Source organism: Papaver somniferum, chromosome 7, assembly GCF_003573695.1.
Source record: "Papaver somniferum cultivar HN1 chromosome 7, ASM357369v1, whole genome shotgun sequence".
Lineage (NCBI taxonomy): Eukaryota > Viridiplantae > Streptophyta > Magnoliopsida > Ranunculales > Papaveraceae > Papaver > Papaver somniferum.
The window spans coordinates 110646647-110674397 of record NC_039364.1 but is presented as its reverse complement, the minus strand read 5'-3'; the positions used below and the strand labels follow the sequence as shown (position 1 = coordinate 110674397).

The 27751-nt window shown below is 35.8% G+C and overlaps 1 protein-coding gene and 1 pseudogene across 1 annotated transcript; both read right to left on the bottom strand.

Moving 5' to 3' along the window:
* Positions 1–4544: 4544 nt before the first annotated feature.
* Positions 4545–26569, bottom strand: LOC113295076 (annotated as a pseudogene).
* Positions 26570–26679: 110 nt separating this feature from the next.
* Positions 26680–27457, bottom strand: LOC113295075. Its single transcript, XM_026543431.1, has 2 exons — positions 27292–27457; positions 26680–27053 (listed from the first exon to the last, which is right to left on the bottom strand). Exons 1-2 carry the CDS (start codon positions 27455–27457, stop codon positions 26680–26682), a joined length of 540 nt encoding a protein of 179 aa, XP_026399216.1.
* Between the last annotated feature and the right edge of the window lie 294 nt (positions 27458–27751).

Genomic DNA, 27751 nt, shown 5'->3' with positions numbered 1-27751 from the left:
TGCAATGTGCTTATTTTCCTTCGTCCCTTGTTCCTAAGTTCCGAGAGTGGGTATCTTTTATTATGATGACACAAACTATATCAGGCCTCCTTATTCAGACACATCTTCGATATGGGGGTTTAGGACTGCTCGTTCTTGAGTATACCCCCGGACTAATGTTAAGGAAAATTTCTCGAACCTGTGATTCTGCCCTCGTCAAGTTGTTTGTGGTAGAATCAATTTCATTTAGTATTTATTACATATTACTTGATACATATGACGTGATGTTCATTGTTGTAAGGTTCCAACAACAATTATACATTTTTTGTTGAAAATAAATTCTTCAGATTAAAGAAAAATATTTCACCAACGAAAAATAAAATAATAGAAAAACGAAAATGAGGCGGATCTCTTTCTAAGGTAACTTCTTTTGATGCATGTATTTATTAATTAAGGATTAATTATCAATATTACGTGGATATGTGGTACCCACGGAGTCATGTAAAATAATTTGACTACTACAAGATGGGATTGACTGGTTACAAATTTTGGTAGATAGGTTTCCCATTTGGCTTCCATCTGCTGCCTGATTTCCTTCACTGTAATTGTGTTGTATAGTAACTTGTGGCATTTGTCGAATTCTACTCTTTATTTCATTAATCATCCCAGAGATGTAACAATGACGGAATAGTGGGCAAGGTGATGAATTGAAGTAGGTTTTTTGAATCTGTCTCGAAAAGAAACTTTGGCATTGCCTTCCATGGCGGTTTTGAGCACCAAGATCAGAACCCATATTTTATATGTTAAGGTTGTCTTAATTCGTAGAGATTGCACCAAAGCCATCACAGTTCGGGCCTCCGAGTCCCTGCAAATGAAACCTGCACCTGGATGTCCCCTGGTGACTCCATCGGTGTTGATTTTAATCTAGTTCATGTTTGGGGCAGGTATTGGATAAATGGATGTGATTGAGGATAGTTTTAGGGTTAACCATTTACTTGTTTCTGTTCAACGACTAATGTTCAGGGGGGAGGGGGGGGGGGACCGCAACGCCTAAACTCCTAAACAAGACCCATAAAACTTACTCAAATCTCTCTCCCCATCAAAAACTCCTAATTCCTCGAACCTTAAAATATCACATTTCTCCTCTCTGTAACCCTTTCTGTTAATGGCGAATCTCAACAATCTCCCCTCGGACATTTTACTGGATATCCTTACTCGTTTACCAGCTGATAATCTTGTACAGTGCAAGGTACTAAACAAACAATGTCTAGAGTTGATGTCTCATCGATCCGTCCCACAATTGCACTTATCTCGTCTTCCTGGTCTAGATTCTGGTAAGTTAAGTTTTCTTACCTTCAGCCTTGTTCAACAACTTCACCTTATTGAGTATGATGAGTGTTGTATGATGAGAAATGTCAACTTGATCCTTCCATTTAGGACATAATATCCTTGTGCATGTAGACTTCTTGGTTCGCATGACGGCTTGGCTTATTTTTATGGGATTCCGAATGATGCTATTTATTCTGATGGGATACTGAATGATGCTCCTCATTCTTATTGTATTTGCAATCCACTGAAGAAAGAGTATGTGTGTATTTCTGATTATATCTCTAGAGGTAGGGACGATGGTCCATATAAATATTGGTCAAGCGGATTTGGTTGTGATTCTGTAACTGAAAAGTACAAAGTTGTGGAGTTGGTTAAGTCACAGGGAGATCGTAGTGTTATAGCTTCAGTATACACTGTTGGCAGTAGCGAGGGGTGGAGACAAGTTCATAAGTTGGATACTATGTTTGCCAGTGTTGAATATGTTGGATATGGAGTCTTCGTGAATGGAGCTCTCTATTGGATGGATTCACATGAAGGAGACGTTTTCATATTTGATTTGACTAGGGAAACATTTCGTGTACTTGTTTCACGACATCCTTTGGAAACAGGAGTTTTGTGGCGTGATTACAGTATAGGGGTTTTCGGTGGATTTTTGTATCGTGCAACCAGATACCGCCTAGGCGTCGATAACTCCGTACATCATGACATGTGGCTGCTAAAGAACACTATTTTTGGCATGGAAGGGCACGGAAGAGACGAACCATTGGGTTGGAGTCAAGAGTTTAGGGATCTTAAAAGAAAACCATTAGCCTACACCAAGAGGGGCAGATTTTTAGATATTGGTTGTAGCTTTATTGGCATTTATGATGCAGTTGCTAGAACCTCGGAGAAGCTTGTGGATTTTACTGAATTTGCTCAAATATTCCCCCATACGAACTCTTTAATTTCCTTACAAGATTTAGGAGCAGTAGATATACAAATAATGGAGTCAGCTGATGAAGAACACAAGAAGAAAATTGAGTCGAAGAATGGTCTGGAGAATTATGCTTACAACATGAGAAATACAATCAAGGATGAGAAATTGCTGGGAAATTGGATCTAGCTGACAAGAAGAAGATAGAGGACGCCATTGAAGCTGTTATCCAGTGGATTGCAGAGGCTGATGAATTTGATGATAAGATGAAGGAGTTGGAGAGTCTCTACAACCCAATTATTGCAAACATGTATCAAGGTGGTGTTGCTGGACCTGACATGGGTGGCTTTGGTGGAATGGATGAGGATGGTCCTTCAATGGGTGGTGCTGGTAGCACTGGTGCAGGACCTAAGATTGAGGAAGTTGATTAAGTGGGGAGGGATATGAGTGACTGCTTGGGGTTCTGAAATTGGTGGGGATTCATTTTGTTCAGTTCGGTTTAGTTTAGTTCTCAAGTTTTTATTTTTCTGACGATCAATATTGTGGTACAGCATGATGGCTTGTTGGTTGAAGTATTTAGATTACTAATGGAAATATTTCAGTTTTAATTTGTGAAGTTTTCAATTATTAATGTGTTTATGCTTCTGCTTGATATCTCTGGCTTGCTTTCACACATCTTGTAAGCAAGCATTAACTGCGCTTTAAGATTTTAAGCTGAAATGAAAACAAATTGGTTTCTCTTATGGGTTTCAACCTTAGAACGCATAAACCTTTTGACATTATGTTAACATGTAACACGTAAAGCTTGCTATTAATCTATTTTTATGTCATCAATCTCGTTATGGCCTTTTTTTTTTAGTTAAGCTGTATTGCTTTTATAATATGCAGTTGTTGCCCACTTGATCTAATTGCAATTTTAGATGTGATGCATGCTTTTAAGGATCTTGTTTCGTTTTGTGTGTTGGAGTCGAATAAGTATATGGAAGCAAAATTAGTGAAAACTGAAAAGTGAGAACTTTCTCAGTAGTATAAGGGTGTCTGCTTTGTAACTACAATTGTATGTGATTCTTTGAGACATGAGACTATTAAAGTTCTGCTAGGGGTGCACGACTGCACGCCATATGCAGCGCCCAGCTGGGGTGTGTTTTCAATCATTTCTCAGACTTATAACAACCTCTCTTCATGACCCAACATGTCTCTGCGAGTCAACTTTGCTCACACTTGTAAATTGTTGCATCCATCGTGTTTTGGAGTTTGGAGCCTATAGTTAGTGTTGAATTAGGATCTCCAGTTTTTGGAGCAAGCAATACAAGATAAGTGCAGGGTTTCGATTTCTAAAGCTAAACGCATGTCTTTTTGTTTCGATTTGGTCTAGAAACTGTTCTTAGTTTAGTTTCACGAATTGACATAAAAAAATCAGAATGCTCCAACAGATGAAATGATGAAATTGAATCTTAACTTAGAAATTAGGACCGTGTTGGATTTGTAGGTTTAGTTTAATTCTATAGGTTGTGGAAGAAATTTGTGTTAATGGGTCGGAAATGTCTGGGGTTGAATATTAGGTTTGAGGTTAAATTCCTACAAGATTTTATTTATTTTTTTGCCTCTCAGGATGTTTATACATCTTTTTGGTTGGTGAAATTGATGATACAAGAATGTTGGGTAGTTTAGGGATTTTTACTGACTTGAATTGTGAATGTGACATTAATCTGTTTTAAAAAAACTGTAAATTTGTTTATTTGGTCGTCGGACCAGTCTCAGACCCGACCCATATCGATGAAGTAGGCTATTTTTATTCCAAAATTAATGCTCCAAATTTTAGGATGTAATATCTTGGCATTGGAGATGAAATTTTAGGTAAAAAGCATTAACTTTAAGAAAAAATTAGGCACTTAGGAATGACCCACAACAAAAGGTATTAATAGGACCTCCACCTAGGATTACTTTCACCCCTAGCATTGGAGATGCTCAAATAATATCTAAAATTTACTAAAAATAAAAAAAAACATTTAATCTATAAAAAATCACAAACAACACCATTGGAGAACTATTTTCCTACCCTAAATTTAAGGAAAAATTGGAACGAGTCTTTATCTGCATTGTCACCTAGAAAACACACACAACCACCATTGGAGAAGCTCTAATGCGAGTATTTCAGATTTTGGACCAACAGTTGCAACTCAAATGCTAAATTGGTAACTCACGAGAACTGATTCACGTCAAGATTGTTTATCATGCCCTCCTAAACTGTCTGAAATTCTATTTGATAGACGGGGGTTTATAACGTGAGAAAAAAAAAAAAGTGGAGATAAAGATAATATCAAGATCAAGAAGCAGGAAAACTGAGAACATAATACAAAACATCTAACCTGTGTTTTACACTCACAATTAATATGACATGGATAGTCAAACTTTTCTTCTCGGTATAACAGATTCATGCAGTTTACTAGTTTTTTTGCTATAACAAAAAAGAACTATTTTCACCATTTTCCCAGTTTCAATTTTCTGAATCAATAAAAACACACTTTTGCACCACGGATAGGGGACTATTAAGTCTGACAGGTGCTTACAGCAGTATCATTATCTCAACTTCATTGAAGCGAATTCCGTCGCTATGTCCATGGCTTCCTTCATGCGTGTCGCATGAGTACCCTGGAATTCAATCAATTTCCACATTAAAAAAATACACTGAAGTTAAAAAGACCAACTTGGTTCCCAACTGAAATATATATTTTCCAAAACCTAGGATGAACCGAAATGGATACGCTTTCTGCGAAAGCACCCAAGGTTCTTAGGATTGCAGCACAAAGCATGTTCAAGAAACAACCTAACCAATGTACTATTCAGGGACAGAGTATCTGAATAATAAATGAACTAGATCGTGAACTAATCACAGCCGATGTTCCCGACTGTGTCAGACAAGTGAAACAATATAATGACAGTAATTTAATTTCCAACCTGGCCTTGAGCGAGACCACCCTTTCCTTTACCGCGTCTCCCTTTTATTGGACCAAGAGCAGCTGTCAACCACTCAGACACCTCTAACCCTTTGCTAGTATCTCCATTCACAGGTACCCCGGCATACACTACAGCCTTGTTTGTGACTGCATCTTTGCTAAATACCATAATTGGTAATCCCTGTCAGTAGAAAATGGAGGTCATCATAAACACTTGACCACTATTATTTACTGCGGAGGGTCTTTCTGTAACCCATTTGCTACAGACTGAAATCCTCTGCTTCCTCCTTCTATTCCACTCTGACGTTATGTTTAAAAATAAAAGTTTTGACCCCTATAGGGCTGTTATTGTTTTCCAACCCATTTCAAAACTGAGCATATCCAGGTGTTCTAAACCCACGTTTGAATCATGGGTCAAGGGTGCATCCAATTTCATATCCATCTAAGAAAAAGTAACCCCTAATGTGAATATGTATCTCATTACAAGAAATAGATACCTCATCCTTGTGTTATAAAAGCACCATAGACAGATTTAAATGCAGTCCCCTTGGAGAACAGTATTTGTAATTGAAACCGAGAGCAAGTTAAAAGAAATAACGACCTTCTTTTCCATAACTTTCACAACTGCTTCACGGGCTGCAGCTGGGTCAAGACCCACATCAATAGGAGATATGCAGAAAGCTTTTCCATCTGCAATAGCAGTGTCTGCCATCTCTGTAGCAACCTTAACAGCTTTCTGCATATTTTCTTCCGCTATTTTCTTTTGGGCCTTTCTAATTTGATCCTGATACGAAAGAGTTTTTTTAACTTGATTCACTGTATCATTAAGAAATCGAAACATACTCGTACATGTGAATACAAATAGGGATGTTTAACTACAATACCTGAAGTTTGGAGACCCTGTCTTTCAAATCTGCTTTCATAGGTGCTGGAATAGTTGCGGCATCCAACAGATTTTTGAGAGCAGCTACTTTCTGATGATGAAAAAATATAAACAGAGCATTAATGCTGTTTGCAAAAGGGAAGGTAAGAAAATACAAGGTCGATATCTTAGAGGTTAGTTCCAGAAAAATATACATTAAAACATGCAGTATGGCATCTACTGCAAATCAGTGGGGTGAAGTTATCATGAATCTAAAAAGGCAGGATTTTTTTTAGTACCTTTTCGAGAGTGCTACCCTCTAACTTGAATGCGTCACTAATTTGTAGATCTATTTCTTTCGCCAAATTTATTGCCTCAAATGCACCACCAGTTGTGACAGCAGTTATTCTGCGGATACCCTTAGCAATTCCCTCCTCAATAAAAGAGCGAAGGCTTTTGCGTCTCGCGTATTTGAGATATGAGTTCCTAGTTAAATAGATTTTAGAGCATGATAACAACTAATCGAGAAGACCACCAAATTTGAATATAGTTTACTGATTTCTAAAGTGAAAAAGCCAGTAATATTTTCTGACACACAGGAGTGCTCATTTTTGTAATGCACTGTATTCAGAAGTCCAAACTGAAGCCTCCACAATCTCCTTGTGCTTTTTGAATTTCTCATGCATTTTCATAATCCCACATTTACTTTGAAAAGATAAATTATACTTTCAGGAAACCTTTAGCAGCATGAGCAATAACACATACCTCCACAAAATTCTGTTGAGATTGTTAACCATTCTTTACTATCAGGATCAGCAAGGAGATCCTCTACCTTCCTACCAATTGCCACAACTCTAACTGGGTCAGGGTACACCTGAATCGACACGTTAAAGGAAAATTTAATGATGATCTAGTTTTCATACTTAGAAAGGTCAGACTATGGTTGAGCAAATTCTTTTAAATTTAATCTGATTTCCAAGAGAACAAAGCAGCTTACTTCTCCAAAAACAGCTTGTAAACCATTGATACGCTTGGCATCAGCAAGAGTTGCCTCCGTGGCGTATACATCCATTTCATCATCGATTTGTTTGTTCACAATTGACTCAATTTTCCTCAAATCATTAGGAGGAATGGGCTTGCCTGCCAAAAAGTAAATGTAGGTTAAATTCAGGCCAAATAGCAAGATTTTTTTTTCTCCACTTTATTCATTTGTTTTCATAAGCCTGATGAAAAAATTTAACAAAGCATATTATACCATGGGAGAAATCAAAACGCAACTTTTCTGGAAGAACAATAGACCCCTTCTGATCAACATGAGGACCAAGAACTTCCTGCATTTGTGCAATAGAGTTACTTACACAACAATTGAGAGATAGATTATTCGCTTGATCCTAAAAGATCGTCAAAAATGAATGTGGAATACCTTTAGAGCATAATTAAGCATGTGGGTACAAGTGTGGTTTGGGGCATTAAGAGCACGCCTGTCATAGTTAACCTGTTCGAATCATCACCAGACAAATAAACAAATAAGAAAAGATGAACAACTACAGTAAAATGACAACAAGAGAAAGCAAAAGAGTTTGTGTAATTTACTTTACAGGTCACTTTATCACCCACAGAAATTTTGCCAGTCTCTCCAGTGAAAGAACCAATATGAATAACAAAACCACCAAAACATTACAAACTTGAAATGACCCAGAGGAGCACACAATGGACCCGGTGTCAAATATCTGAGACCAGATGAATAAGTTAGGCAAGAGAAGGAGTATTTGCAGGACGCAAAGAAGATACATTATTATCATGTGAACATACAAAAAGCAAGACATGATTCAGTTAGGATTCTGGAGGCAGCAGTCGTTTAGTTTATACGCAGTCTTTAACTACCATACCTTCAAATAGCTTCGCTGGCAATATCCCTATAGGACGCACAACTAGTGCAGGCCTTTGGACACAAACATGGAGAGATATTTTCCATCCTGGATCTGTATTGTTGGTTGGTTCAGTAAATGTTCTAGATATTTTACATCAAGACTAGAAGAAACAAGAATTTAGTATTTGTAAGTGTGTACATACTATATGCAAATAAATCAATAACAGTCAGTATCAAATCTGGCCAACCATGCTAGGTGTGCAACCACACATTGTACCAGGGCCAGGACTGCGGTTTCAACACATAACACCATAGACCGTTTATGGATCACTTTTGGTTATAGCTACTTTTTCAAAACATGCGAGTCTAAAGGTAACTGAGCTTCACATTGGGATGATTGATGAGTTATGAAATGCATCAAAAAAAAAAAACATATAGCAAGTTGTAAGTACCTGACCACCTTGTTCAGCATAGAAGCTTGTTGTTTCCATAATAATACCAACTTCATCACCAACACTAGCACTGGTCATATATTCTGCGCCATTGTATATAGCTTTTACAACACTCTCGTGGTTCTACAAGCAATACAGACAAATTAACTAAAGCTGATTGATAACAATTGAGAATTCGAAAATTCAACGAATTCCAATTTCCTACTTATAATCCAAGAAACAGAAGGAAGAATGTGAGAAGCAAAAATTGAAGGAGAACCAACATAGTTAAATGAAAATAGAGAAGTGGTTACCAATGGAATACAGGAATCTGCAAGTGTAAGCAAGATGAATGATAAAGAAGAAATTGGAAAACAATAAACATTTTGTATATGATGACTACACGTAACATGCAATAAGTAGTTATACCTGGCTACAGAGAAAAACTTTTTACCTGCTGGAAATGGAGAATCCATAGATACATAATACAACAACCCACTACCTCGAACATTTATATTTTTTCACAAGCAATTTAGTAATACTAAGGACATCATGCAATTTGCCAAAAAAACAAACGTAAAGATGCTTCATTCTACCAACCTTATTCCAGATAAACTTGTAGTTATCATCTGTTGGGGAGACTCCCCTCTTGTGCAATTCCGAAGTGGCATCAGCATCCATGACAATAGCACCACCAACTTGCTGCCAGATATATTTGTAAGTACAATAGAGTATGAACAAGTCAGGGAAGTTATAAGTTACACTTCCAATGGAAAATTTTCTCTTTAACTGGTATATACAGCACACTTTATCCGATAGAAGCATAATCCAGATCAGCCCATAATATTACATGGGATTTACGAAGCTAAATGCAATTGTAGGACCTCGATAAGCTGCCTAGGCACACATGCAGTGTATCAAAAGCACAGACTTTAAACACTGAAAGGAAAATTTCGATTAAGTTTGACTTTTGTGTTCTTAAATAAACTACCTCCCACTAGTTTTTAAATAACACTCCAGCAATAGTAATTACAAGTTTACAACAAAATCTTATCAAAATCGTATTAAAAATGTAAAAAACATTAGTTTGGTTGTTTCGCCACCAGAAAGAGGAGCTATGTCTCCAGCATTAAAAAAAAATTACACCTGAGAAAACAAAGTTTATTAAGCTGGCACACTTGCCATCTTCAATTAGTTCATAATGTCCCAAGACACAAGATCCCGCAAAGTAAAAATAGACAGCAAACTTTATAAAGAGAAAGAAAATCATCAAGTAAGAAAATGATATAAATAAGAAAAACAAATGGTAATCTAAAATAAGTTGGGAAATTTTGGTCCTCAGGGCATAATTTAGATATCTCATAAAAACAGCCAGATGAAAAAAAATGCACTAGGCAGATGAAATAACACCTTAGTCTGGGCACTCCTGGATCTATTTCTTGCTTCCTCCATTGCATCCTCGAAACCCTTTGCATCAACTAGCAGGCCTCTTTCTTCTGCCATCAGCTGATAGACATAAGGTAGCTTAGGTGCTTTAGCAAAATCTACATCCTTTAAGTGTTAAAAATATGAAAGCTTAACTACAATTTCTAGATCACAAACCTGAGTTAGATCCAAAGGAAACCCATATGTATCCCATAAGAGAAACGCATCCTGCAAACTATCAAGAGTCGGATTCTATATCCATAAGAAAAATCACACTTCCCAGTATCTCATGAGATTGACTTTTGAACTCTTCAGCTATGGGGGAAAAAAACAGGTGTGCCAAACGATTAAGCATGATGACTTCCCAGAATAAGCTCTCCACAACTCATTCTCTCAGGTGTGGAGACTAACATAATAACAGTGAAAAATTAGAGCATTGTGATCTAAGTACATTTTGTATACGAACAAAAAGGATGCCGAGAACATTAGTCAACATGCTTTAACTTATCGCCTCGAAGAGGCCCATGATGATAAATATAAATTTCAGAAATACAAGTTTGAAAGGCTTCTTAAGGCAAGCTAACAGATTAAAAACAAGTACTGTACTACCTAATCCCCAAACAACCTACATGATTCAAAAAGAAAAAACAATAGCAACAAACTAAACCGGTGACACTCACCTGTCCACTTAATACTTTCCCCTCGAGATCTTGAGCAGCCTTCTTAAACTTCTCAATACCCTGGAGGCAGGTCAAAGGTAGGCTAAGCTTCTGAAGTTATTTGCGAAGTACATCGGTAACATGATACCTAAGTAACATTCTTAAGAATTGGTAATGTGCGTGTGTGTGTATGTGAGAGAGAGAGAGAGATGAACTCATGATACCTTAAGTAATGTCCTTCCAAAACTTGTTTCCTCCTCTGCGATAGTGTTTCTAATATTCACTTCATGATGCCTCAATTCTGGAAAGACATCCCCCATCAGTTCCACCACAACTCTTACAAGTCTGGACACAGGCACAAGCACAAACAATTAGAGAGAGGGCCAAAACAAATACAAATACACAGTTACTGCACGCATCAGATTCAATTAAGCTTTCGGCTAAATGATTTATTGAGACAGCTAAAATACTCGTGTGCAGATTCTGGCATAAAATAATGATGTATATCCTTCATCCTAGCACTGAAATGAGAAGATTTTATCTAGTATACTTTCCATGTTAAGAAGGTATGAGTTTCAAAAGTTTTTATCGTGCATCCTTGAGCCTCAACAGCTTTATTGTGCATCAGCCTAAAGCAGTTCAATCCATGGAAGTTTTATTGAATAGAATTCATACCCACTGAAGAAACCTTCTTGACCTTTAAGTACTTCACTTCCATAGCGCACTGCTCGACGCAGGACATATTCACGACCCTCATTGCCTACATGTGGTATATCAAAGTGAGTCCAAATAATTTATTATTCACAAATATGAAAAATCAAATATAAAAACTGATACTGAATTAAGACGGCTCTAATGCACAACCAAAACACAAATAACCCAAGAAACCACACAGAAAGAAACTCTTTTTAGCTTAATTAAGCTTTGCCTGGGGAGTTTGATAGTTCTTATATGAGACACCAGTTGAGCCTCAGCTTCGATAAAGGAGGTGATATACTTATTAATTGGGCATATGAATGAAATTAAGAGAGCAACAACACAACAGGAAAGGAACTGAACAATTAAACACTCTTTCTACACAAACCATTCCATATCCACGTAATTTTCTTCCTTAAGCTAATATGCAAAGGTTGACATTTAGCAAAATACTTAGATTTAAGAACACTAACCCATAAATCTAGCTAATCTCCAAGCCATTTTTGTTAAAACTTATAAAGATTGTTAAAACCTAGTCCTCTATATCTTTTTTCGGCAAGCACAAACTATTCCAAGTTGTAGGATTAAATCCCTTCCGTTTGGACGGTGTCCTTACCAATATTTTCTATGTATATTATTCAACCATTTAATAGTAGAAGCTGGTAAAGATAAACAAGACACTTATACACCACAATAGAGCTCAACTCCGGTCTTCTGGCTTCCAAATTGAAATTCTGAATTCGTTTAGGGTTACGTAACACTTCCTAGCCGAACTCTAGTCTTGTTTTCTGGATTCCATATTAAAATTTCAAATTCGACTAGGTAAGGTTTTTTTTACTAGGCGATTATTTTAGTTCGTATTTTGGCGCAAAATTTTAACTGGCTTGGCAATGAAATATTTGACCTAGACAGGATTATCTAATTTAGATCAGCTAAGTATTCTTCATACTTCCTAGCTGATTTTGGTCCACATATATACTTCAGTAAAACCTAAATATGCCTAGTTGTCCTAGAGTCATCCTAACCGAATTTGAGTCGAATTGGCCGATATCGGATTTAAAGGTTTGGTTTTTCACCAGATATTCACAAATTCAAGCAACAAAACTCGTTAATAAATATACTTGAGTATTTTCTGCATTATAATCTTCATTTCATTTGGCTCCTAAGGATCTTCATTTTGAGGTTGAGCCTGAGTTTAGTAGAAATCTATAAAAAAAAAAAGAGAACTAGTTTTAGGATCGTTAATTACAAAGAAAAAGAATTAATAATTTTGATTCTAATTCTGTAACACTAATATATAAAATAGGATCTTTAAAGTTTGCTTCAACATAACCTTGTTTCTTCATATTTAAGCATACACCAAAAATTAATAGGCAAACCCCCCAAAATCGTTTTGAATTAATTTTCAAAGTGAGCTTAGTCATATCCAATTGCAGCAATTCATTGTGAATTTTCTTTGATCTTTTCTTTATTCCCGAGTTTTATCTTTGATCTCTTTAACAGTAATAGGATAAGATTTCATACTTTGCTTGATCTGGCGACTCAATATCATTTCTGATTGAGTATTTGTTCTTCGTATCATTTTTTTTCTTTTTGCTGCAAAAATGCGTCTTACGTTTTCTAATGTATATAAAGGAAGTCTATTATTGGGCTCCAACCAAATGGTTTTGAGGGCTCCTATGGATTTAAATGTCTTAAATGAGGATAAGGGGTGACCTAATCTATAACGAAAGTTCAAAAACACCCTTCAATGATTAACCTAAATCTAAATAAAAATCAAAACAAAATCATAAATCTAATCTAATTCTAATTCATCTAATGTTCTTCATCTCTTTTCCCTTCTTTTTCTTCTCCACCGTGATGATGAATAGGTCAGATGTTGGTCAAATTATGAATTTGGAAATTAGTTTAGAAAAGCTACCCTTTTCCATCATAATGACTTCAGTCACATAAGAATAAAAAAAAACACCCTTTTGTTGGTTTTGATTGCATAAATATGTTAGATTTGATCAGAACAACATACAATGGGGAAATCAACATTTCCCTACCGTAAATCAACTCTACGGTTTGGCAAATATGAACTCCCAATCGTAAATAACTCTACGGTTTGAAAAAAAAAATATTTACAAACCATAGGTGAAATTATAAACCCAGTTCTACAGTTTGGAGTTCTTACTCTCCAAACCGTGGATAAAATTGTCAGGTAAAAATCATACCCAATGTTCCCATCGTAGGTCCTTAGTTCCCAACCGTAAACGATCCTGAATTTGGCTACGTTTTGGAGTTCCCCACCGCATAATTTGTTTACAATTTGATTTCCCATCGTATAATATACAGTTTGGTTTTCATACCGCAGATGCTTCTTACGGTTTGGTTTTCAGACCGTAATTGGTGCTTAATTATTACGATCATGATTATCATTTTCTAATGAGCATGATTATGTTTTTCTTTCCCTTTTTTGATTTTTGATTTCCAAACGCTAAGCATAAATCAAATCATTAATTAAATTTAATTTAGTTAAGGATCGGGATCCTGTAACAAAAGGTTTTGACAAAACACAATATCCATCAGATTTTATCGATCTAACGGCTCAAATAGTTCATGACGTGGCACCAAAATTAACTCTATTACTTGTTTGGTTTTGACTGATTAAATTACGCAAATCAAATTTCGTATGTACTAGAAATCAGAAATCCTACTTGATCAAAATGGATTGGAAATCAAAATTATACTCTCCATCAATCCTCCTAACGTATAATTATTTAATCCTTATTGTATAGATGTGTGCTTTTTGTCATTTTCTGTTTTGCCATGGATGAATCAAAATCATGTATAGGTTGAGAATCTCTAAATCCCGTTTGAGACCATCTTTTTTTTTCCGAAACGGAAACAAATTTTGATTATCGTCCTATCATTAGAAGTGAAAGCTTGGGACTGGATTATTATGCATCTTTTCCACGACAACATTTTCAACTTGATTTAGCAAGACCCTATTAAGAATCAGCAACGAATGACGGATCAATACATATATTTACCAATTACATCTGTCGATCAAAATATAATTAAAAGATATTCACCAAAACTGGATTCACTGTTTAACCTAAAACAGGGATGAAGAGGAAATCTCCGATATTTGTAACTGTTTTCTTTTAGGTTTTGTATGCAACCAAACAAGTAATAGAGTTACTTTCATCGCCACATCATAGACTATTTGGACCGTTAGATGGATGAAATCCGACGGATAATGCGTTTTGTCAAAAGGGTTTGTCAAAACCATTTGTTACAGGATCCTGACCCATTAGTTAATCCAATCTTTAACACAAACTAGCCGAGGGCATTCTAATAATTAACAAAATGATAAGATAAGGAATTTTGGAGATTACTATTTCACGATACAATTTCATCATTTCGTGAGATCAAAACCATCTAGTTGGAGTCCTGCAATAGGGTTTGTATAAAGACGTGCACCTTAGTCGCAGAGGAACAAATAGTTGGAACCCCAACAATAGGCTTTGTATAAGGGCGTGAACCTTAGTCGCCAGGAACAAATAAGTGGCCAGCAGGTCATGCTAAGAAATGTTGCAACTTGTTTAAATGAAAGCTGGAATGCACTCATCCAGATGGATAAAAGAAATATGCATAACGACATTTTTCAGTATAAGCACGTTAGAAAAACTAGTCTTACGTTCTTAACTTTATGTAGACGACCGAACGGGGTTCACTAGACTAGACTTTATTCCGAGACACACGTTTTCCCATGTTATGCCGATACAATACACACTTCTTCTTTCAGAAAAGTCACCGATCGTTTTCTCTCCTAACGAAAAATCCCGATCTACATCTACATTACAATAATCCACGTTACAATAATAGGGGGTGTGTGTAGTTGTCCTCATATTTTACTCCTCTTTTTTTTTTAATAAGAAAACAGAGTAGCTGCCAAAAATTACCTCGCGTCATTAGGGACCACCCTAAAAGAATGACGGGTCACACTAAAAGACAAAAAAGTCATCCAAACGTAATAAGTGGTCATCTCTTAACCGAGTAAGCCGTATTGGCGAAACTACCCTTCTACAATCGGAAGTTAATGACACAAATTAACTTCTGATTGCAGTGGTTCAATCCTCGACGTGCCAAGGCTCGATGATGGTTTGGTGGTGGTTCCACGGTGGTCAGTGCATATGGTTTGGAGTTTTTGGCCGATGAACATTCAGAGGTTATATCCTTAACTTATCATCCGATTGTAAAAATTCCAAAAAAATACAAATTATGAGTTTTTTCGAAAATCAGAATTTTGGGCCACTCTACATTCGGAGGTTTAGCAAACCAAATATCTCCCGATTATGGTGGTTCCAAGGCTCATGATGGCTCCAGATGCCAAGGCTCGTCGTGGTTCCAAGGTAGTCAGTGCATATGGTTTGGAGGTTGTGGCCAATGCATATCCGGAAGTTGGGAATTTTACCTGACTTCCGATTATAACAATTCCAAAACCACCAAACATTATTTTTTTTCGAAAATCAGAATTTTGGGCCACTCTACATTCGGAGGTTTAGCAAACCAAATATCTCCCGATTATAGTGGTTCCAAGGCTCACGGTGGCTCGAAATACCAGGGCTCGTGGTGGTTCCAAGGTGGCCAATGCATATGGTTTGGAGTTTTTGGCCGATGAACATTCAGAGATTATATCCTTAACTTATCATCCAATTGTAAAAATTCCAAAAAATACGAATTATGCGTTTTTTCGAAAATCAGAATTTTGGGCCACTCTACATTCAGAGGTTTAGTAAACCAAATATCTCCCGATTATGGTGGTTCCAAGGTGGCTAATGCATATGGTTTGGAGTTTGTGGCCAATGAATATTCGGGAGTAAAAGCTTTTACTTAGCTTCCGAATGTAACAATTCCAAAACAACCAATCATTAGTTTTTTTTCGAAAATCAGAATTTTGGATCAGTACACATTCGGAAGTTTGTCAAGCCAAATATCTCCCGATTGTTACAATCGGAAGCTAAGTAAAAGCTCTTAATCCCGAATGTAAAGTGGCCACAAAATCCAAGTCATTAGGTTTTGCCTCCTTGCACCCACCTTGGAACCACCAAGAGCCTTGGAAATTCGAGTCTTGCACGCACTATAATCAGGAGTAAAAGTTTTTACTTAGCTTCCGAATGTAACAATTACAAAATCTCCAAAGATTAGTGTTTTTTCGAAATTCAGAATTTTGGGCCAATATACATTCGGGAGTTTGTCAAGACAAATGTGTCCCAATTGTTACACTCGAAAGATAAGTAAAAGCTCTTACTCCCGAATGTAAAGTGGCCACAAAATCAAAACCATATGCATTGACTACCGTGGAACCACCAACGAACCACTATGGAGACTTGGCACGTCGAGGCTTGAACCACTACAATCGGAAGTTAAATTATGTCCTTAACTCCCGAATGTTCATCGGCCAAAAACTCCAACCCATATGCATTGACCACCATGGAACCACCACCGAACCACCATAGAGTCTTGGAACGTTGAGGATTGAACCACTACAATCGGAAGTTAATTTGTGTCCTTAACTTTCGATTGTAGAAGGATAGTTTCGCCAATACGGCTTACTCGGTTAAGGGATGACCACTTATTACACTTGGGTACCTTTTTTGTCTTTTAGTGTGGCCCCTATTTCTTTTCGAGTGGCCCCTAATGACGCGAGGAAAAGTTAACCTATATACCAACTTCGTGTTTCCCAGTTTTTGATGCATAAACGAAAAATGTGATTTTTTTTTACGAGATTGCATTAAATTGATCACTATCTAGGTTCAATTCGGTAAGAGCGTAAAAATGTACTACAAAGCAAGAATTTACTGATATTTTTAGGTGGCCGCCCCATATCCAAGCAGCGAATGTTTAGCCATATAGTCTCCCCTTACATACATGAAGGAACGTAAAAACACTTCTTCAAATGAATGAGTGTCGGTACTAGGTAGGTTTTGGGAGAAAAGGGCTTTCTTACTTTGCTCGTTGTGGCAATGGTTTTTCATGATTTATTAAGGGGACAACAATTTTTGGGGGGCTGACACCGTTACATATAGAAACAAAGAAATCCTAACAGATTCTGACAATCAGATCATTCGAATGGTATAAGCCCGGCAAAATCAGAAAATTTTCCTAGTTCACCTCTATGATTACTTGTTCCATATGCCTTGCTTAAGAATACATAACATTTCTGATGCGGAAATTATGGGGGATTACTTAATTGTTATAATACATATAAGAAAGAGTATTTAGTATATACTATATAAGAGTATTATATTTGTATAAACATAATTATGTAAAGAACAAAGCTTAAAAGTTGGATTTTTTATAGTTTGCGTTTTACTTCACTTTAAAAGAAAAAATATATTACTCAAATTCTCGGGTGATATGTAATTTATTTTATGGCTTTAGTTAAAGTCTAGTTTACTCTAATTTTTATTTTCCATGATTGTATTATATATGAATAAACTTAGCGTGTAAAAGTAAATTAGTGTATTTAAACTTAAAATCCTATACTTAGAGTGTTTATGATATATTTTCTTCCGAGCTACCAATTTTACTCACGTGTTTAATTTTACTCCCCTATTTTCTCTGATTTTACTCTAATTTACAATTTTAGCATTCTTGAGGATTAGCCAATAATAACTTGGAAAGAAATTATATTTAAAGTCTTACTGCTATAACGTTGGTACATTTTATGCCACCAAAATCCCTAATTCCATTTTCGCCTCTAATTTCATTGCTCCAACAAAATAATGATGGGGATACTTAAATAACTCGATTTACAACATAATTTCGGATTTACCAGTTAATTGGTTATATCTTTGCGCACACACCACGCAAACCTCGCGATCTAGTAAAAATGAGGTTTACAAAATTAATTTTATGCATATATTATTCAATTTGGTCAGACCATGATAATTTTGTAGCAGTTTTTTGGCTTTAATGCTTAGTAAAACATATAAGCATGAATGAAATTAGTTTTTCTTCCCTAAGTAATAACTGTTCTTTTAAAAATAATACATATGTATCTTTAATAACTAAACGGCAATATAAAAACTTACACATAAACTTTTGTGGAAAAATAAATCAAGCAACAATTATGTTGTTATATTAGTCCACAATAGATCATGAATATAACACTTTAAAAAACGGCCATCTAAGTTGGTATTTGATTTGTTTTATAAGTAATAATTTGCATGTCAAATAGAAAAATAATATTTCACTATAGTGAAGAATAAACAAAATAACAAAAAAAAAACGAGAATAGACAAGGATAATAAATTTTATTCTTCTCTTCTCTCTCTAAAAAAAAAAAGAAAAAACCTTTAGAACTTCTTCCTTCTTCTTGCTCAGATCTAGTCATTTTGGGCTAGATCTGAGCAAGGATTTTTAGTTTTTTAATGAATAATAATAATTTAATTTTGATTTAGGAAATCAGAGACGAAGGAAAGAGATGTAGAGACAAGAAGATGAACCATTGTATTAGAGAGATAAGATGTCCTATTATATAGGTTACAATATATACATATATAATGGGTAAGTGGATGGACTGCACATCCATGGGCCGTAGGCCCTGTAACACTCCCCCTTGTGCGATTCAATAACAAAACTTCATACGTAGTGCTTGGAATGTATTTATTGTTGACGTCCTCTCCTTGATGGCTCGTACCGAAATCAATTGCCTTTGGTACAACTATTCACATGTAGTACTTCACATGTTGTCTCTTACATTACATGTAGTTCATCACATGCAATACGATCTTCACATATTGATGAGTCTACGCTAATTGCCTCGTTAAAACTTCGCCAGGGAAACCCAGAAGGATAAAACCTGAACTAAAGAAAGAGAGTACAATATTAGGTAAACTTAGAACATAGTTGGATGCATATACGTTGCCTCATTAAAACCTTGACAAGGAAACCCAGTGGACAAAACCTTGACGAAGGGGAAAGAGTACAACGTGACAGATGCAAGTAAAGGTGATCTGTTAAAGATGATCACTTTGCTCCGTTGAAGTTGACTAGTTGCTTCACAACTCCTAAGGAAGAAAATCCTCGTGGGAAAGGCAATAGCCTTAGATGGGAAATTACATTCCCGGTATTTGTTGTTGTCTCATTAAAAACCTTTCCGAGCAACAAAACCCTGTGGGAAAAAATAACCTCGGTGAAGGAAAAGAGTTCAACACACCATTAGATACTCCCCCTGATGTCAAACAATTTTCATTAGTCTAATGCAGTCAAAAGGAGTTTATCACACATTACTTTGGTGACTTAAATGTTTATAAGACCTTGTTGTTGATTATGGAAGTTACGTTGCTTAACCGACTATCACGTTTCATTTCTTTGATTCAAATATTTTCAGTAATATCAACACGATCTTTATGTCTTCAACGTCCAACATACTTGATGTTTATAGTGTTGTCTCGCTAAAAACCTTGTCGAGTAACAAAACCCTTTTTGGGGAAAACTATTCTCGACCGAAGGGAAAAAAAGAGTACAACACAACTTCAATTTCGAAGTAAAATATGTCGACATCATATCCTTGGATCCTCCCCCTGATGTCGGCATCTCCCCCTGATTACATTCAAAGTGGTTTCAGACAGTTTCTTTAGTCCTGTACTTTTCGAAACTGAATATCGGTAATGACTTAGAAAATAGTCTACCAAATTGCCTCCTGATTACTTTCGTTGGAGAAGAGATTATTGTTCCTTCATAATCAACAACCTTTGAATTCCAGTTCCTTTAGCATTCCTTTTTATGTCTTTGCAGGGATAAAACAAACTCATGTCGATAGTTACTTTTAAGTACATGATAACATTCATTGTACCATTCCAATGACGTTGCGTTGGCGCTGAGCTATATCTAGCTAACAAGTTCACTGAGGATGTAACGTTTGGTCGAGTAAGCAAAATATTGCGTCTATTGTACTTAGATAAGGGAAATTCATCTCCGGCACATCTTCGCCATCTTCCTTTAGACGAAATGGTCACTTACTTACATTTGAACCTCGACTAATCATGGGAGTGCTATCAGGATGCATGTCTTTGTTAAATTTCCTGACAACTTTAGACATATGCAAACTTGTGGAATAATATACCACAATCTCAGTATTCGGTCGAGCTTTCCCCAGATTTTTCATCTCAAATTCAGATTTCAAATAGCTTTTAAGGTCTCCTATTACATCAAGAGTACCCATCATGTCTGTACCATCGACATAGATACCTACAATTCCAAATCAGGAACTTTCTTGTGAATACGCAATGAAAATAACTTACTTGTCTATCCCCATCCAAATCAAATAGTCACTTAGACGGGTATACCACATCCGCCTGATTGCTTCAATCTATAAGTGAGCGTTATATCTAACTGTAAACGCACTCTGTGGTTTAGAGTCACTTGATTTGGGAAACAAAAGGCCATCAAGTACTTTTGTAAATATCTTCTATCTCTTGATTCTTTCAGAGATACGTAACAACCACATACATATGCTGCATTTCAAGTCCTTTCGAAATTACCAAGCTAACTAAATAGCGGAACACTATAAAGTTCATTACAAGAGAACAATTCCAGGGCTTTGTGAGAAACCTCGCGCCACAAGGCGAGTCTTTATACTTTAAGACTGCTTTCTTCTCATTATGCTTTGTAACAAATTAATCATGTATGTCCAATAGGCTTTACACTTGGTTGGCTAGCACTACCACACCAAATACCTGTATATTTGTCAAAGAACCAAGTTCCACCTGGATTGTGTAGGCCAAATATGCTTTTTGTTGACATTAAATAATAAGAAGCATGGTTCGATCTCATCGTTCTCTATTTCCTTGAGCAACTATATATAAAATAATCATTAATATGCTCGCACGATCTTTCCATCGACTCGTGTGTGTTCTCATAATCCTTTAGGATTTCATTGTTCTCTGGAATCATTAAACTTCGGAGCGTCCTCCAGTACTGATTCATGGACATAGTCAGAGACAATCAAATGAGATGATTTCATTAATGATACAAATTAGATTGTGCCTTATTCATCTACTTCCTTTCTAGATAAGTATTGATCGAACCTGGTGGTCTCTCCATATTCCTTTTTGGAGCCACGGCTTTAACTATGCTTCCACCAAGTGTAGTTACAACACCTTAGTTTATGGTGTACCCCATACTTAGGATTTCTAACCTTGCAGGAACATTTGCAGCTGGTAAGTGTTATCTTGTCATGTTGTCGATATCAGTGCACTTTCTGAAATCGATTATTCTTTTTCACTTCACATTTACATTTGTGGAGTATAAGAATCAATATGAGACACAGTGGGAATACACCACGAAAATTCTTGTTGTTCCCTTAGAAAATACTTTTTCTTATCTCCCCCTAACGACGGGAAGACTGTCTCATTAAAGTGATAACCCGCAAATCTAGCGGTAAGAGATCTCCTGCCAAAAGTTTTAAAATGCGGATAATTGTTGGAAACTCATTTCCAACATAATACTTAACAGTTTTGAAGATCCATCATAGTACAATGTGGAGTCGTAATGGCACATATATAGTGCAACCAAAAATGCGTAATAAAACGAATATCAGGCTTAATTCCAGCTACCAACTGGTACGCAGAAAAGATTGACCAATATTGGGTTCTAAAACGAATTAAGTAAAGATGTGTTAATATTGCATATTCCCCAAAGCAATAAAAGGTAGGTTGGTATGCATAACCTATTCGTTAGACACCGTCTGTAACCTTTGATGGTAGCCTCTGCGAGACCATTGGGGTATAAGATGCTCTATATTGATCCTATTAAACATGCAATATTCATCAAGTTCTTTTGATGTAAATTCTCTAGCATTAACAAGGGTGGTTAGCCTTTGTACTTAGCATTGTGTACGTAATTTGTGCTAGGAGTTTCCAAAACGCAAATTTCTTGGGAACTATAACTAGTCCAAAATGTCAAAACATTCACCAGATCCATCAGTCACTTTAATGGTCCGCATTCTGCATGAATATTTTTCTAAATTTCACCTTGTTTTCTTTATAATATGGAATTTTTACCATTTGCATTTTAGGATGGTCTCGATCCTTTTTTACTGAAGACTTTGTAAAAATGAGTGATATGCTTTCTTACCTAAAAGCATAATGGGAAGGGGGTTGTGCATCTAGTAATTTAGAAAACACTTATTGAGAGATATGCGGTCACTTTGCATTTTGTCAATCGTTTTCCCATTTTCTTTCACTCAAATAAAGTGATATTTGTATGAGTTCTTTCAAAACAATCATCATGTCACAACCAAAGTTTCTTTATGGTTATACCCAAAGCCTGTATGAGTCAGTTTCCAACATTTCATCGTCGGGGTCAATATGGATTCAGTAATCCAAATATTATAGTGAATTACATTGCACTAGATTGACTCATTCGTTTCTCTAAAATATATTTCCTTCCAAATATATTAGAGACTATAAAAATATGCAATTAATTACATTTTCATCATTTTTATGTTCCACATGATATCCATTTGCACGGATTACTTGGGAATTTAACAAGGTGTGATTATCTCTTGGTACATCTAGAGATTTTGAAACGCTTTTGTTCTATCTTGAAAAAAATGAACAGTGATGCGCTCGATAAGATAGCCAATTGGCCAGGCGAAATTCTTGTTTCCATTAAAGTTGATGTGAAAATTGGTTGCTATTATGATACATATAGTACATTGATACCAACATCTGTGATCAGGTGCATTTCCAACTCTTTCATCTATGATGGGAGCTAGAGTTACATTTTAGCTTCGTCCCGTATTCAGTTGATACCTGTACTTTGGTGTCATCACTACTCGAGGAAATAAATATATCTTTGTCTCATGATATATATATGTCCCTTTTCACATGCTTTTTATGAGTCAGTACGTCTAATCGTTATTATTTCGGGGTTCTTTCCATTTTCAATTTTGCTACATTTTGCTTAATTTGAGAAATTTCTTTATCTCAATAGGCCAAGAGAATCTCACTACACATGTCAACCAATTACTTTAGGTTGAGTACATTACTAAATATAGTTCTCTTGTTGTCATATTTCAACATATACTGGTTCGTTAGTATCATGGATGAAGTAGAGAAATGGAAATTTTCTGACTCATATCAGCTTCTGTGAGTTTTTCCACAAATTGGAATACATGTGAATTTATTTGCAATGTATTTTTTTTTTATTTAAAAAAAAAATAGCGACTCGTAATAGTCGAGCCAGTGGATTGCATCCCACGTAACATTTCAAATTTGGGAAACAATATCAAGTATCTAATAATGGTGCTCAAGTACTTTTAAGCCCCAAATAGTAGATACATTGGAATTGAGTTGATACAACCAATTAAACAAAATACGTCATTCAACTATTGCCAATATGATATTTAATAGAACAAAAAATAACATTACGACCAAAATTCTTAATGGACGAGATCAATAGCCATAATTTAAATTGACCGTTTATATGTTGTTGACTTATTTTAAGACAAAAATAAAGAAAACTAGGAATATTTTAAAAACAAATGAATAAGCCTAGCATATAAGAACTCGAGTTATAGTTACATACCTCAAAATTTGGTTCCCACCGTATACACACGAATCCTGAACGCCCTTGGTCGCCTACAGTCCGAAAATCGGAAATGAACTGGACACAACATGCTGCGCCGAAACTGAGCTGGACAGTACAAGCTGGGCCGGAACTGGATAGGATAGGACAGAGCAAGCTAGGCCGGATTGGTGAGCCGAGTTGGGACGGATGTGTTGGAACGGCCGAGTTGGAACGGCCGGGGTTGGAACTGGATCTTTCCGCCTCCTCGTTTCCCAGATGATTCCAAGCCAATCAATCAATCATCGCATGAACAAACAGGCACATATTATTAATAATCGCACAAACATGATCATACCCATATATATTAATATAAAAATCAAATCAACTGATCATATGCATATATATATATATATAATATATAATTGAAATCAATTGATTAATAGAAGTAACTTTAGCAATTAGGAAACAGAACAAAGAAGGGTGAGACTTCCGAGATCCAACAAAAAAAAATCGCCACTGGACTGGACGGGTGTGGACGGATGGGTGTTTCACTTGCACAACTTTTCATCTCCTGGGAGAAACGCAAACAGATTCCAGGAGATCCCAAATTACAAAAAACAAAAAAAAAACTATAATTAGGATTAACGATTAAGGATTAGGATTAATCAAAGTAATCTCAAATTTAAACACGATTAATTAAAATAATTCATAATTCCTGATTAAATCAAATCAAAACAAACCCAATTTAACTTTGAAAAATCTAATTAAATCTAACTTAGCTTGACGATGATTGCTGGGTTGATTGTTAATCCAAACCTTTTTTTTTTCTTTTAACAACTTGATAATCATCTATGTAGAAAAAACTTTAAGACAATCCAATTTAGCTCTACGGTAAAATATCGTGGGTGATAACGTGATTTAGGAAATCAGAGACGAAGGAAAGAGATGTAGAGACAAGAAGATGAACCATTGTATTAGAGAGATAAGATGTCCTATTACATAGGTTACAATATATACATATATAATGGGTAAGTGGATGGACCGCACATCCATGGGCCGTAGGCCCTGTAACAAATTTGTGTTTTTAGTTTTTATTTTAGTTGTTTTTGATGTCTATGGACACATTTCTTCGTTATTTGGGCGATCTTTTCTTCTTCTTTTGGACGATTTTCTCTTCGCTTTAATATCGCTTCTTTCAAATCTCCATGGTCTTCATTGGCTTGTTATTCTCGATTTATCAAGAACGTCAACAATTCTGATCGGCGTCGTTTTGGATTCATCTTCAACAAGAGGGATTTAGGGCACCCGGATTGGATTGGATCTACAAGATTTTTGGCAAAATACTCCATTTCATTTGGAGCATCTCTTATTGAAGAAGATAGTCATTTTAAATGGTCAGAGTTGATTCTGGTTCATACCATCATTCATCACTACTACATCTACAAAAATTGGATATCTTTGCGGTTCATGGCTCTTCCTCTTCGCGATGTACTTGCAATTGGTGTCGTCATTTGTATTTGGGTTTTGATTATCTTGTATTTTGGTGTTTTTTGATAATCTTGTAAGCAATCATGTAATCATCATTTTGGTTTGAATGAATTGAAATGTGATTTCTACCCAAAAAAAAAAGGATAATAAATCTTATTTATATATTTAGTTATTAAGATATTCAAACAAAATAAACTAGCGTATATCTAATGAATTAAACGTCATGGTCTTAAAAATGTTGACACTTAAAACTTAAGACATTTTGACCAAAATCTCCAATACTATTATCTCTTTTTTTTTTCATGCCAACTATTATCATATTTCTATCATATTTATTTTTTAGAAAAGAAAAGAATATAGTAAGAGAATAGATTATTTATTGTATGTACAGAGCCAGGTCTGTGAACCTAGTAAAAACCGAAACAACACGCCAGGTTTGTGAACCTAGTAAAAACCGAAACAACACAGAACGGCAGGAAACTACATGTTTAGGACTATTCTCATCGAAACAAAATTTGATTCAAAGAGTAAGAACTGAAAGTCTTCAGTTTATGAGTCCACAGATGAATTGTTTACTTAATAACCATTTTGATTTTCTCCTTAGTTGTAGGTCTTCTCCCACGTATTCTATCGTTTCTATCATAACTCTTTCCTGATATCATGGAAACTGATAGAGTCCCAATTTTGAAAGGGAACCCCAAAAGAAAAAATGCATCACCCATCTTATCTTGCACGAGTTGATGAAATAACCCCAAATACATGGAACCCAAGAACAATGAATGAAGAGATGATGTAGAGTTCCTGGATCGCTATTAAATAGAAAACAAATATTGCTAGTAACCTGCACCCCTCTATGCTCCAACATAACTCTGGTAGGTATAGAGTTATACAGTCCTGCCCAAGACAAAAATATAACCTTCAGAGGAACATGCTTCACATCCAACAGACATGCAAACTCCCATGGAACATCTTCTTCACACAACAGATCATAAAGCTTCTTAGAGGAGAAATCACCATCTAAAAATTCACCATCCTGTAAGACCATCGAATTCAAATCATCTCTTAACTCTAGCAAATCAATTCTCTCTGCTAAAACTCTGCTAAAAGATAAAGTCCAAGCATTACCAATTACTTTCCCTGCAACATACTGATTTTGAAGACTTATCCTAGATAATTTTGGATATTTACTCTTAAAACTTGGCTTGTGAAACCACCAATCATGCCAAAATCTAGTTTCATTTCCATTCCTGATCTTTATCTCCACACACTGTTTAAGTTTCTCTCTAGTCTTCAAAATCACCTGCCACACACTCCTCCTAATAATACACTTATCTTCATCTGGAACCAATAATTTTGAATCAGCTTTGTTCTTTTCAGCCACAATCTTCATCCACAAAGCCTATTTTTCTTTTGAGTATCTCCATAACCATTTGTCCATTAAATATGTATTTACAAGTCTCAATCTTCTTAGGCCCAAACTTCCGTACTCTTTTGGTTTGCTTACTTTACTCCAAGAAACCCAGTCACACCCCACAAGAACTTCCTCACAATAGTATTAAGTTTTTTCTCCGCAAAAACAGGAAGATGAAGTAAAGAAAGATAATAAGTAGGAATACTTTGAAGAGCATATTTAATAAGTGGGGACCTACCAGCTTTGTTGAGATATTTGTTCTTCCATACTGCAAATCTCTTTTGCATTTTATCAATCACCACATCCCAAATTGCAATATTTATATGAGAAGCACCAGCTAGTAACCCTAAATAAGTAACAAGAAAGTTTGTAGCTCTACATCCTAGCTCTAAGGCTAATTCCTCCACTAAGTTATCAACTCCAATACTAGTAATTGTGTTTTTCACAATGTTCAACTTTAAACCTGTTAACACCTAAAAAAAAAACAGAATGACAAACAATCTTCTTACCTCTTCTATAGAAACATTAAGGAAGATGATATAGTATTATCAACAAACTGCATATGAGATACCACAGTTTCTCCTTCCATAACCAGAAAACCACCAACTCTACCATCGTGAACAACATCCTCTAAGAGTTTAGATGGAATATTCACCACCAGAATAAGAGGAAATGAGACAAAGGATCTCTTTGTCTAACACCTTTAGAGGGCTTAATCTTATCTGAAGCAACACCATTAACCAAAATAGAGAATTGAGCAGAAGTTACACACCAATAAAGCCACTGAACCCACTTATCACCAAACCCATGTTTTTTGAGAATAATAAAAAGAGAGATCATATTCAAATTATCAAAGGCTTTTTCCATGTCAATCTTACAAAGAATACCTAGTTTTTTATGCTTCAACCTACTACTAATGCATTCATTTGCAATTAAAAGACTATCCAAAATCTATTTCTCCATTAGAATAGCACCTTTAGACTGTGACAATAATTGAAGCATAATAATTTTTAACTTTCTGTCAATACTTTAGAAACTACTAAGCAAACTAATTGGTCTAAAGTCTTTGGCAGTAGAAAAATCCTCCTTCCTTGGAATGAAATTGACAAAAGAAATACTTAACCTCCAGTCTACAACTCATTTTTCAAAAAAACTCATGCA